At 34.2% G+C, this 15030-nt stretch overlaps 1 protein-coding gene across 1 annotated transcript in view; it reads left to right on the top strand.

The window, feature by feature from the left end:
- Positions 1–15030, top strand: part of LOC117109550 (low-density lipoprotein receptor-related protein 1-like) — a 118541-nt gene that overhangs the window by 40148 nt on the left and 63363 nt on the right. Inside the window, exons 10-17 of the mRNA XM_033251920.1 lie at positions 2583–2811; positions 3595–3778; positions 4661–4786; positions 6468–6707; positions 7776–7947; positions 8552–8768; positions 13459–13660; positions 14349–14612. Of these exons, the coding sequence (XP_033107811.1) occupies positions 2583–2811; positions 3595–3778; positions 4661–4786; positions 6468–6707; positions 7776–7947; positions 8552–8768; positions 13459–13660; positions 14349–14612 (1634 nt within the window). The remainder of the gene's footprint in view (positions 1–2582; positions 2812–3594; positions 3779–4660; positions 4787–6467; positions 6708–7775; positions 7948–8551; positions 8769–13458; positions 13661–14348; positions 14613–15030) is intronic.

Here is a 15030-nt window from a genome sequence, read left to right as displayed (position 1 = left end):
TATAAGAGACAGGTGTGGAACAGCTATCTGTACCTTTTATTAAGTATGCACTTGGATAAAGAATACAATAGGTACATGGTATGTATATAGAAGAAAAAAATATGCATAAATAGAGGGCTCTTTGTAAATAACAAAAAAGCACTGTATTTTAATCTGTCACACTCACATGAGTATTGTGCATTTATTTTCGCCATTTTATTTATTTTTTTTTGCCCAAAGGTTCTTAATAAGTGTTGAAAGAAGATTTATTATACAAAAACGAGTACAAAGGGCCTGTGGTTTAACAAGTGTCCTTTTCTGAATACTTGTTCCACTACCAGAATTGTAGAGGAACGTGCTACTCGAACCAGCACCGATGTTATGGCTATACAGTAGGTGTGCTGCCCCTGTCTTAACCACTTGGCCAATTGACTAATTCCAGTTTGAAGAAATTGACTGAAACAACTATATTTCCTAAAATGCAGATCTGATCATTATTTTGTATTAAAATAAAAGTGTTGAACACAAAAGTTAGAATGAGTAGTCTGCTCTATAGTGCTTTGTTAAGTCGGTAATTTGCAAATATGATACAAATTAGGTCATGTTTTATGCTATGATTGGCAGTTAAAATTGAGATAGATGTCAGCATTTACACTGGAATTTTACTTGTCCATCAGTGCATGCTCATTTGCATGGAATTCTCTTGCCTCACTAAGCTCGCAATTATTACCAGTGACAAATATCATTAATTGCAGACAATGTTAATTGTATGATTTTATCTTGAATTCAACAGTGCATTAAATGTGAACTGTGAAATAGTTCATTTTCAATTTTGTGATGTAGTCAATGATTTTTATGATTTCAACTACTAAACCTAATACTGTATACCAGGCTTATATTTTTGTATTAAATTATAATGGTAGTGTTGATTATTATGATTGGAAAGGGCCCACACACCCATGGCACTTTGCCAATATTTACAATAAGTAGAGGATTATTGGCCATGCTTCAAAGATTTGCTGATGCAATCAACTGATCATTAATAGTGGATGTAGAACGTTCTATCCTTTCTGTCTGTGAAGTGGTTCCATCTCAATGCCTGTACATTATTAAAATGATGAAATTATGATGGAATACAGAGGTCATGAAAAATCGTTGCTGTTTCCAAAACACCTTTGAAATATTGTTAACCTTATGACATTCACTTCTATGTGGTAGACAGAGTTCTTCATCTTCTGCCATTACAAGATTTAAAGGGTGCCACATTGTACACTATTGCCAGTTGCATGTGATAAAACACAACAAACATCTCATATGTTATTATTTTGCTTTTGCCCCTTTTATCTACAACATTTGTGACTAGAAAATTGCAGGAAAAAATGTAGAGTAACTAATGATAAAAACGAGGTCCTGTTGATAATTATTAACATTAATAATTTCATCAGATGCTTTGTCCAGCCCATGTAAATAGAATAAACATACATACATGCCTTAGAGATGTTCATGCCTGAACTTAGTCCTGTTACTAAATTAGACTTTTTTGCCATCTGATACGACAAAGTCAAAAGTTATTCTGGATAAGAATTACATCTGTGTTTCATCATGATAATGATGGTTGTAACCAATATACTGTTAGATAAGTTGTACTTGGTATTATACAGATGTACTATACATCTGGAAAATGTGAGAACATAAAAAAGTTTCCCTTTTTAAAATCAAATTTTGATAAGAATTTTTTTTTTTACTTAGTCTTGAACAAGTCATTTGTTGTATTTACGGTCTAGAAAATCAAAAAGGATCAGTCAATGTTTATGTTCTCGTTTAAAGATTTAAAAATGGTCTAGCTACAGTAATTGGTAAGAAGTTATCAACAACCAGAAAATGTGGAATTAAATTAATAATAAAAGAAAATGCTAAAAATAGAAAACCAAGTCTCAAATACAAAATACAGAATTCTGTGTGATAAAATTACTGAAAGTTGCTGGGGACAGGAAAAAGCCAACGAGTGAACAATCTAGGCGCTTCTGATAGTGGCAGTCCAGAAATGCACAAGTTACCAGAGAAAAAAAAACAAGAATATTTGATTTGAAAAAAATTCCATGGCTTCATTAATTAAATTATCAGTCATTTTCATGTTTAATACATAGCATATGATGAATATATTTGCAGAACTATATAAATTTGATTTTCAGTATCGTAATCAAAATCAGCAGATTGTACAACTGTTAAAGTACAGCATTAACATAAATACAATGAAGAACTATTACTGTACCAGAGAAAAAAAATACCAAGAATATTTTATTTGAAGTAAACATCATAGCTTTAATCAGTTAAATTAAGTTTAAAACATTTTCATGTTTAATGCATGTATAAATTTGATTTTTAATATCTTAACAATCAAGCTCAACCATTGTACAACAGTTAAAATACAACTTAAATACAATTATTAGTTCTATTAAGTTAATTATATCTACTGCTTAAAGCATACAATTAAACGAATGATTATATTAAAAAATAGTGAATGTGAATTTTTTTAGTTTTTTCAAAGTAAATCTAAATATATTTAGATATTATTTACATAATGCTTCATATTCATTTCGTAGGTATTTCTTTGTCTCGGATTGGAGTACGAACCCGAAAATCATCAGGTATTCAATGAATGGTAGTGCAGAAATCATTGTTAAAACAAAGATAAGTCTTCCTCAGTGCTTAACCCTCGATATATTCACAAGGAGAGTCTATTGGACAGATGCCTCCATGGACCACATTCAAAGCATACCATACGACGGCAACCAGGGCCTAAGGTACACCATAATCAGCGGTCCAGATAAGGTGAGCTCTACTGTCACAAGCAGACATCCTCTTATAGACACTTTCTTGGTGACACTCTATTGTAGATTTACATAGTTACTCATGTATATTCTTAGGGCTCGCAAACAAAGGGCCTTTTTTGGAATGTTATTCAAACTTAACAACTGTCCAATCAGAATGTGTTATTTTACATTTAGGGTCCAGCAATGAGCAAATCCCATAACCTGATTTATGACTGCCTTGATTTATATGAATGGCTGTGTTTGTAGAACCTTAACAGCAATATATATAAAGGGTGGGGCTTATCGAAATGATCACCATGCTCTGCACATTAACAATAGATATTTGACGAAATACTGATTATGAGGCTGATTTTAGGTTTGTGTAATGTCATTATTCTAGTATGGTTGGTGTAGTTGTGGTTCGGCTCCCAACATTGCAGTCAGGGTTCGAATCCTCCTCATCGAAATTTGATTGAGTCTTCTGGCAAGGAACTTTACCTAAATTTGTGTCCTCCAAGCAGTTTAATTGTATTTTATGTATTTGAAGCAAATAAATTCATTCAAAATCCAATCAACAGGGTACCTAGTATAATAAAGTGGCATTGAATGTGTTTTGTCTGTTTACAATGAGGTATGACTATGTGCGCTCTCCTGGGTGTGGAGAATTCATGCTTGTTTGTCAACTTCAATTTCTATGACAAAGGTTAATAACAACATCACAAGTGCCTTGAATCAATTCCATGGCAATATGTACTGTAAATGATATTATTATTATCATGAACACCTATTGTATTATCAATAGATTGATCATCCATATGGTGTAGCTGTGTTTGAAAATTACATGTACAGCACCAACTGGAGGGAACAGTTTGAGATTAGGAAAACGAACAGGTTCCAGTCGTTTAGCAACACCTCGGAGATACTTAACAAAGGTTCAAAGCAGAGTGCGGCAATACAGGTGTTTCACTCGTCATTACAGCCACCTAGTAAGTTCACGCGCCGTCTCTAAAACCGGGCATTCACTGCGTTGTACGACCATCGACCAACATATCCAACTCCCTTTCAGCGCTTGACAACACGACACCGTCTACTGATTGTCGGTGGCTGTCCAAATGAATCGTCATTAAAAACAATTTGTTGCGTGCGCAGCATGGCGTTGCGTTCTCTATAGAATCGCGTCGGCCGGTGACTATCCAGCGCACTAAGTGTTCGGCTTAATGATGACGATTTTCCTGCCCTTTGTTTATTATTGGCACTGTGTGATGTGGTTTATTCATTTTTAATTTTTGATTTATTCAACTCTCATTGCTGATCAGGATGGAAATATAAACAGTACATACCAGAATTTTTTGTCCAGAGCCTGGCTTTAATCTACTTTAGTAATCAGAACATCTGATCTTTCAAAAAAGTATTTTTTTGGTCAGTGTAATTAATTAAACCAAAGGATTCACTGATTATTCCCAAATAGAATACGAGTATGGTGACTCCAAGAAAGACAAACGTGAGACAATTTTCTAATAAAGAATGAAACATAGAATCACTTAATATGGCTTCAAGTTTGTCATTCTTCGGAATCACCATACTCGTATTGTAATCAATTAATTAATTAATTGATTGCATGTTATATTTATTCAACATATTAATCAGAACACGTACTCATTCCAAAACCGCATTGTAATGAATTAATTGTAATTGTGCAACCCCATACTGTACTTCATTTTGGGTGCTAGCTTGTTGTGGTTTGTTTCTTTCCTTGCTTTTTTAGCCATTTTTTCGCTGTCTTACATATAGACTTTGTATCGTTGCGCTAAATAAATCTGTCTATTATTATTATTATTATTATTATTGCATGCTCTAATTAATTTTAGTTGACCATGATTGTGCCGTTGACAATGGAGGCTGTGAACATTTCTGTTTGATCATCGATGGACTTAAGAAAGATTACTGTCGCTGTAGTATTGGATTTTATCTGAATGACGATGGTACTTGCACGCGTAAGTTAATGGTGTTATTAATAGAGATTTATTGAACAATTTTTGGAGGAGTAGTAAACCCTGAATGATTTAGATGTATTTTTTACTTGATTCCTTGGAATTTACAAAAAAAAAAATTGTTTATGATGCTGGGGTAAGAAAGATGAGCTGCCTTAGAGACAGTAATGGGCAAATGTACATTAATAGTATTAATAATAGAGATTTATTGAATGATTTTTGGAGGGGAAAACCCAGAATGTTTTTAGTTTTCTTTGATTCCATAAAATAAAAAGAAATATCTTCGAGTAATTTCAGTAGGTTTTCAACCTAATACGTAAATACGTATTCATTCATTGCTTTCAATGAATTTACCTATCTAAAAAAAATATTGTTTATAATTCTGTGTAAGAAATGATAAGTGGGTATACTGTTAATTTAATAAAAATGTGTTTTTTTTAACCCAAGTGGCTAAATTGTTTATGTAATATAAACAAGGAAGTTGAACAATTACCTTGAAATAAACCATGGAGGAAATATAATCTATTTGTTCCATGCACTTGACAGTTAACTACTCCACTTTAACCACTAATTAAGGCCTGCCCTGACTATCAAATTTTATTGGACAAAGTCATGTCATGCCGAAATATGGTTTGATGACATCACATCAGTACCGTATATATATATAAGCACATCCTGACTATATATGGGCATCAGTTTTTGATAGTGTCGTGGACCAAGCTTTTGAACCAGTCTTTATTTGGTTGTCTTGAATCGTGACTGTCCCCCTCCAATGCAGTCCTATGATGATTAATGACTAGTCATGCCTGCGTTTAACTCAGAGAGAAACAATGCGACGTTAAATCTCGACAGGCTGTGTCATGTCCGGCGGAATTGAGGCCGGGTGCCCAGGCTCCCCCACTTCTTGGCAGAAAATATATAATGTCTATGCAGATTTTTGTATGATACCTCCAAATATTAGGGAATGTGCAATTAATTCCACAAAATTTAAATATGTACTTAAGCAATATTTTTTAAATTAAATCATATTAAATTAATTAAATTATATTTTTACATTAATGAAATTGTAATTCTTGTTTTGGAGAGCCTTTAGATAGTGATTAAGTTCGCTTTTAGGTAATCCTCAGGCTTTTTGTTTTTGTCATTTGTTTCTCTTATCTATTGTACTGTATTGTCTTGCCTGGAAATAAATAAAATAAAAAATAAAATAAAATAAAATTTGTTTTCAGAACAGTAGTTATTTATGAAATTTGCTACTCAAAAATGCTGTGTCTTGGAAGCTCGGGGTTAAGAAACCCCTCAAAATTTGCTCATTAAGATGATTTGACTGTAATCAAGGGACCTATCAACTGTTTTCCCAGGGTCTAAGTTCCCTGGATTCTGTGATTATGTAGTATATTCATATTCAGTGTATCGTAAGAACACAGATTAATCACTATTAAAAATTACGATGAATTCATGTTGCACCTTTCTGTTGCTTACTATTAAGGAGATGACACTAATGCCTTGTTAAAATTTAATTACACTGCAGCATGTAATTCAATATTGAATTATTTGTCCTTCCAAGTAAATTTGGTTCTTAAATATTCTACAAGGCTGTTATGAATTGTTTTTTTTTTGTTGCAAAAAGTATACGCTGAATGATATTTAATACATTTATTAACCTATTTTGTTATCTATCTAGGCCATAATGTTACGGAAGGCTTCCTGATATACGGAAAGGGAATGCCTGGTGCCATTAAAGGCATATCCATAAATCCTGATGATAAGTATGATGTCATTGAGCCGTTGCTCAATATGGATAGTCCTAGAGGTATCGATTTTGACATCAAGGAAGAAAAAATATATTATGCAGACAGCGTTGCATTCAAAATCCAATCTAGAGCACTTGTTGGAGAAAGCTCGGAAGAATTACTTAACCAATGTAAGAATAAGATAAAGATGAGCTGTCCGTATTTGTATCTGTGTGTGTAGGGGGGTGTGTGTGTGTGTGTCTGTGGATGTGTGTTGTCTGATTGTGGTTTATTGTATATTGGGCTTTATAATAAAGATGTCACACTGGTAAAGTTTGACATTGGAAATCCAGTACCATGAAAATGACACTAGTAAAGATAGATGGGACGCCCACTGGTAAAAAAACAGTATCAATTCAGTCAAGAATATCCTGGTAAAAATTATGCACCTTGATAAAGATTGCTTGGTAAAGATGGTCTTAGTAAAGATGACCCTAGTAAAGAACCACCCTACTAAAGTTGGCCTAGTGAATTGATGATATAAAGATAGCTTTGAAAATGATCCACTAAAGATCACTGGTTAAAATGATACTGGTAAAGACTGGTTGACTTTATTTTATGCTAATTATTTAAATTTTAATCCTTGTTAATATCAATGTTACTATTATATGGTAACATTATCAATCAGGAATCATTTTTTTTGTAGTGTTAATTGGGAGGGAGTATGTGTAACAATAGATTGTTTATGTTAAGTACACAACTGAATAGAGCATCATATTTTTATGGCGTGTATTAATATAGTATGGATTAGTGAACATATGGTGATTAATGGGATATTTTCAATGGCTATTAAAAGGGAACTAGAAAGATGGTGTTTTTTTTCTAGAGGGGATTTTCGATATGTTATTAGTAACAGAATTAACTTTAAAATTGTTTTTTGCATTGTTTCTATGTAGTTTTTATTCTATTAGGTTTCAACACAACTGCACTGATTACTAGCCGCAATATGGAATAATAGTATAATTTAACTTAATAATTTAATTTGGTGTTCAATGTGTTCCATATGTGTTTGATCCAATGACAGGGGTAGGAATGTGAAGCGCTTAGAGGCTTTGTTAAGGCATTAAGCGCTATATAAGAAAGACATATTATTATTATTATTATTACTAGTGATATATCAAAAATCCCCTCTAGAAATAAAAAATCATCTTTCTAGGTCCCTTTTAAAATTACTTTTTTTTTTCTAATACTGTGTGTAGATGTTTTCCAATGTGAAGGAATCGCTGTTGACTGGGTCGCGCGTAACCTTTACTGGACGGATGATGGACTCAAGAGGATTAGCATGGCAAATCTGACGGGTGATCTTCGAAGCACACTGATCACCACAAACTTAACGCATCCACGGGCTATTGTAGTGGATCCCGATGACGGGTGAGGGGCCATTTTTCTAAACAATAGTATGTACTCTTTAGAGAAAGACAAAAACATGCTCTTAAAATTATTTAAAAAAAGGAGAATGTTTTGTGTTGTCTTTAAAATAATGAAAAATTGGATGATCCAGAAGGAAATACTAGTATTGTTTAAAGAATTACACCATATACAAAAGGCATAAGCTGTTGGGCTTAATTGACCTTTTATATTGATTTGACCTGTAGGGATCAAGTAGATAATACCAGTATATTTAGTACTGTAGCACTTTTCTATACAATTTATTGGAAGTGTAGAAGTGTACAAAAAATATACATTAGTGTACATTTTATTGAAATAGTGAATGTATTTTAAAAATAGGTTGATAATGTTAATTAACTAGTCATTAATTCTTACTTTGGTAAATTGTAAATAATTGAAGACAATCTTTAGACTTGCTAATTTAAAAATTTCTAAAAAATCACACTTAGACAATGAAAATTTTGTATAATATTTAATAAATAAACAAGTCAGTTGAAAATATTTATTTTTTTGATTATATATTATACTGAATGAATAATAATATTTACAAATCTAATATTTAATTAATTATTTTTGTCATTCATAGGTACATGTTCTGGACCGATTGGTCAGATTACGGTTTCCAAACGGCCAAAATTGAGCGTGCATACCTTGATGGTACCAATCGTGAGGCACTAGTGTCAGGCGAGTTAATTATGTGGCCTAATGGTCTCGCTCACGATAAGTCCACTGAATATCTGTACTGGTGTGATGCATTCTTTGATGAGATTAGCAGGATACGTTCAGATGGCTCTGGAAGAGAAGTAAGTTGATATCATTTTGTAATTTTTTTTATATTATAAAAGATGTATTAGCAATAACAATAATACCAGATAATAGGAGTGATGTTTTACCCTACCTGACGTGTTATTGTACCGAATACTCATTACGTCCCCAAATACTTGCAAAAAAATTTGCAAGTGGTTCAGGTGGGAATCGAACCCGCGACCTCCAGATAACTAGCCTGCACCATAACCACAAAACTACCGAGCTTGCGCTTCTTGACTATTGTTGAATCCGATCCCCAAATAGCAGCAGGTACTGCAAATGCCATTTTGATGTGGTTTGCGTCAGGAAAATATCAATACTGAGTATTTGGTATGATAACACATCAGGTAGGGTAAAACATTACTCATTTGATGTTTTCCTGATGCAAAATCTCATCGAAATACCAGATTGATATACTGCCAATTCAAGAATTATCAAATGCATATCAGAAAAAAAGGATAATACTACAGTATAGCTCTTGATCTGTCCACACACTTTTAAATTTTATGTGACAATAAAATGTAATATGCCCATGTTTAAATGTAATATGATACCCTCATGCCTATATATAGGCACATCACATAAATTTGTCACATAAACTTTGATAGTTCTAAACTTGAAACACAAGGCTTGCTGGAAGCATGGTATAATTAAAGTACACAAGCCAGGGTACTGTAGAGTGAAGTATAATTTAGGCCAAGCTGACAGAATGCAATTTTGATATTACCATTTAAAAAAAAAAATTTTATGACTGTTTTTAAAGGTGATGCTAATATGAGGGGAATGGTGAAACCTGTTGCCCCGAGGTTATGTGGAGACAGTAGCCTATTGCCATTTGGAAGATAGGCTACGGTCTCAACATCACCGAGGGTCAATAGATTTTACCGTTCCCCAAATCCAGAGAAGTCAATATTTGTTTTATATACCTTGTACATAGATTCTACGAGACCTAAAAAAGTAATGAAAATAGTACACACCAAGTAGGGCGATTAAAATGCCAATATCTCTCAGCGTTGTAGAGGTCGCATCTCTTTTTTTTACCGTTTGTGCGTGTCATAAATTAATACATAGCAATTCGGCCTAGAGATTGCACAGGTGAAAAAAATTACTATCATTTAGGGTAATAGCACTTTCTATTGCCTACTTTCTCAACCAATCAGATGCTTAGAATCTATGTATGCAGTATATAATGATTGATATTACAATTCAACCCCAATGGTATAATTTTCTTAAAGATACTGTCTATACTATACTGTCCTATAGTAAAATCTGAAAAAAACTATTTCATATTTCATTTCATCCTTTTGCTGTGAGCACTTACAATTGGGAGCTACCTAATAATGTAGGCCTATGTACAGTATCATAACATGTCTCTCATAGCCTAGCTGGGCTAGGCCTACGCAGGCTAAGAAAACTCAGCCACCAAAGGACTCAAATTAAAGCCCATGTCCCATTATTCAATGAATGAAATAAAATCCCATTAAAACACATTGAATACATGCAGAGTATGCTATATCATTATCTAGTTGTATCAGTGATTATTTGACAAAAGGTAGAGCAGTATGTTAGTCTATAGATTAGAATGATATAATAAAGTTTTGTTTATTGTTGCAATGTAATCTATTTGTAGCATTGGTATAGAGGGTGTTCACTTCATACTTAGTGTTTTTTTTTTTTTTTTTATTAAATGGGACAATTGGTAGTATTTAGTTGTTTATCCTGATTTATGGAATGTATTTATTTAAGTTAAGCTTTAAAACTCGGGAAATCCTTGCTCTGTTCTGATTGAATGATTTATTAAAGATCTGTCAAAGTGGCCTTCACCTCAATATCTTATGAAATTTCAAAGAAGCATTTTTTAGAATATATATCAATTCATTTTCGAATCAGTCAAAATTGCTTTAGTAAATATGTTTTATACACAAGCGACCGCATAACGTGCTGTCTGCAATGGTGGCGCTACCCTTTACCGCAAGAAGGGACTGGTAATGTACACCGAACTACAATCTATTTTTCCTGGTGTCCTTATACCTGTAACACGATTTTGGTTTTTATCAAGCAGAAAAGTCCTATGTGAACTGTGTGATTTCGGTTAAAACTTCCTGAGCGCTTGGCACTAAACTATGCATTACTGAACTTTTTTTCCAGAAGGTATCCACATTTTACTGTCTGTTCTTATAGCTTGGTACTGTACTACCTATTGCGATTTTTTAAATACAGCTGTACAATGGACACTTGTGTAAATCAAAGTTAGCAACTGACCAGTCAGCACAGCAGTGGCGCATCTAGGGGGTTAGGGTACGCGGCTGGGGGCATGCCCACAAAAAGTTACTCTCGCCCCCCCTACCCTTAACAATCACAGTCAAGTAGTTAAAAATCACCTAAAACCACCTTATTTTGCCAATTAGCACCCCTAAACTGATCATTGAGGCCCCTCTCCCACACTTCGCGTCCCCTCCCCCCATCAGCACCCTCATTTCAAGGCTCCTAGATACGCCACTACAACACGTGTCTCACAGACACACATGTTGTCCTACAAACACATGCATTTATGTATGTTGTTACACTGCTGTTTTGTGGGACCTTAGCAATAATATTCAAGGAGCAGGACATAGGGAAAGGTCCATATGACCAAGATGTATTTACCATTCCACTTAGAAAAAATAGGCTCCCGGCAGGAGCTTGTGTTTATTGCCTTATACTGTAGTATGTTTACTAAATTATCTGCTTGGGCAATTGGTTATCGGGAAATGTGCAGCGGTGTTGCCTTTGCTGTTAAAAATCTGCGAAAATGGCAAATGACATTAAAATCTTCTTGTTCTTCGAGGAGATGGTAGAGATATCTGTTTATGGTACCAAATGTTTGTTTGTTTGTTGGGTTGAATGACATTGGACATACAGTAGCTTGATGGACATTCAACGGATGTTAATTTTCAGTAGTTGGCTGGACGAGACTTTTTTTATACGTTGTTTTGCGTATTTTATTGAAATGATGAAATGGCAAAAAGACAGTAGGCCTAGTCTTCGACCTGATTATTGATAGAGGCCGAACTCTATTCATTTTCTAATAGGGTGCCCTCTACTGTACCTTGTGTTAATACCCATCATGCACCTCCTCCGGATTTACATACATGACCACTACCGGATTTATTCTTCTAGGGTTAACTGCCAGAAGACAAAATTAGTCTAATCTGAACTGGCTTTAGTTGGCAATATACCCATTGTTATTATGAATTATTCACAATATATCAGGTACCCATTTATGCTTTTGAGTAAAGAGAATGTCAGATGTAATCAATTCAATTATTGAATTTCCACTTATGAAATTGATTATTTTACTAGGAATACATAAACATTATGATGGCAAATAAAGATAAATCGAACATGTTAAGTCAGGAGGAAGAAAGATGGTCAATAAGCTCTATTCCCAAATGGGCGTATTAATAATGATGATGATATTTTCGCTTTAATGTAGCACTTTTGCACTATACACAGCTGGCTTCGCATAATATTTTATTACTCATGGTCAATAGATATATAACCAATAATAGCATATGTTGCCTTCCTACTCCCTTGTGATGTTTCTAGACAAGCAGTCAGCGTAGCCATTCATATTATAACTAATTGTATTAGTTTGTACTACCACATTTTTATTTCATATCATAGAGCACACCTCTTGTGATAAATTATATAAAGTTATAATTTAAACAAATGAATGAATGAATTTATTTTGGAAAATCTCAAATCACAACCCCCCCCACCCCCCGAAAATAAGAACATTTTTTTATGTTATTTATTATTTATTTTATGTTGTTTTTATTGTTTTTGTTATTATTACGACTATTGTTGTTACATTAGTATAATTTTCTCCCTTATCTATTTCTTTAATGTATGTCTATATATTTCTTGATTTATCATTTAAAAACTAAAAACAAGGTATATTTCTGCGAATAAGATGGTAAAATTGTACATATATACTATTTTTATGTAAGTTAAGGCAGATGAACTTTTGTGTTGGCCTCATCAGACTACTGATTGCTTCGTTCTGCGCTATGTTAGTTAACAGTTGTATAGCACCTGTCCTTTCGCTTTCAAAGTGCTTTTATATCCCTCGTAATTGGTTCCAGATATTTAAGTGTTGCTATTGTATTGGTGAGGAGCAAGCAACCCCAACAAACATCCGTTCATAGAAAAAAGCAATGGAGATCAAAGGTCTTATAATAATAAGATAGCGTTCTTCAAAATTTCTGCATGCAAAATCTATAACGACGCAGTGTATTGTGATTACTTTTCAAAGATCAACGCATCTCGCAATTTTTGCATGCAGATTCTACTATGGTAACAACTAGGACACCATACCTATTTATATGCTTCTTTTGACTGAATATACATGCTAATGAACATTACTTTTGCATTAATTGCAGAGAGAGCTATCTTGTAATTATAAGATCTTTGATGTAGATATAACCCTTACTGAAGGATGCAAACAAAATGCACACGGAGGGATTGAAAACTTGACTGTGAGGTTGAGAAACAACAACGTTACTACTGTGCCAAACCGCTTCCACAAGCCATTGTACTAAAAATCTGAAAATGTTTAATCTTTTCAGATCATATATAATGGAGCGAAAATGTTCAATCTTTTCAGATCATATATAATGAAGCGAAAATGTTCAATCTTTTCAGATCATATATAATGGAGCGAAGCTTGAGACGCCATTTGGTCTTACATTTCTTAATGACATGCTCTTTTGGACTGAGAGGCGGTCGGGCAAGATATATCGTTACGATCTAGGAAGTAATGGAAGTCCGCCTCTTCTGCTAAGGGACGAGGGTAAAGACATATTTGGAATTCGTGCATATTCGTCATCACTCCAACCACCTGCAGGTAAAAATATTTGTTATATTGGCCTGTGGTAGATCCAGGAATTTGAAATAGAGGGTGGGACTTCCCCCAGGTGGAGGTTTTATACCACTTTAGCCCCACCACGGTTGGGGCTGAGGTAAGAAAATTTATGATTATGGCACCTCTACCAGAAAGCCAGCAATGGCACTTTTGGACAAAATTTGAATACGATTTTCTTTATTTTGAATTTTCAAATATTTAAGTCAGGTGGGGGGGAAGCCAGACCGGCTATATACTGTACACAACCTTCCCCTTGAATCCGCCACTGATGGCTCACACAAACTATGTATTTGTTTAATATTGTTTTATAGGCATAGGAATCTTGAGATTTCCAATTAACAAATTCACTATTTTATTCTCTTAGCATGAGGTACGATTTGTTTTTGGTCACAAGGAAATATTTTGACTCTTAATAGGACTTTTGAATCTAACCCCAGTATTCTTTAAACAAACTAACTAATTTTAGTTTGAGCTAGAAATTCAAAATTACGTCATTTCGTATTCTTAAAATGAACTTTGACTAGCACTACGACTAAATCACACAAACCTCGATTAAACCGATACCTCTGCAGACCGATTTTTTTAGTCCGCCTACTGTCAGACTAAATTGCCGACTTAAAATAATTACCCCACTAAAAATTTTATGTACAATTATTATCAATCATTTCAGTTGACAATAACTGCTCTGAGCAAAATGGAGGATGTGACCAGCTTTGCACATACACACCCTTAGGAGTTAAGTGTCTATGTATGGATGGTTATCAGTTAAGTGTAGACAACAGAACCTGCATACCAGACCCTGACAAGCCGCTTGGCACACACTGTGAGGCCAATGAATTTACCTGTAAAAATGGGCGTTGCATACGAATTGACTGGAAGTGCGATGGCGACAATGACTGCGGTGATGGAACTGATGAAACGGAAGAAACGTGCAGTAAGCTTAATATTTCTTTAATTTGTATCTACTTTGTACACCATTTAGTATGGTTGATTAGTTAAAAATTTCTGCCTTAAGTAAATTAAAGATTTTCTGTTCTCCTGTTCTGTCTTTGCTTTATGTTTATATTAATTAAAATGAATTTTCCAGAGCTTATTGGCTGAGCAGTTAAAGCAGGGGCGCTGCAACATACAGCCATAATACCGGCGCTTGCGCGAATGGCACGCTTGTCTATTGTTTTGGAGGTGGAACAACTCTTTTGTGGATAAGGACTATAAACCATAGGAGCAGTGTACACAATTGGCTCTGATGATCCTAGTACATCTTTCGAGATGAGTAGGGCTTAACCTGTTGTAATGGTCAATCTCCTCTGTCTTTGTGGACTATTGACGGTGCCTTCTTGGCTGTGCATGAC

Source organism: Anneissia japonica, unplaced genomic scaffold (genome assembly GCF_011630105.1).
Source record: "Anneissia japonica isolate Jap-2015-1 unplaced genomic scaffold, ASM1163010v1 scaffold287829_len2072220_cov186, whole genome shotgun sequence".
Taxonomy (NCBI): domain Eukaryota; kingdom Metazoa; phylum Echinodermata; class Crinoidea; order Comatulida; family Comatulidae; genus Anneissia; species Anneissia japonica.
Note: the sequence above shows the minus strand (reverse complement) of the source record. Positions and strands in the feature narration are given on the sequence as shown.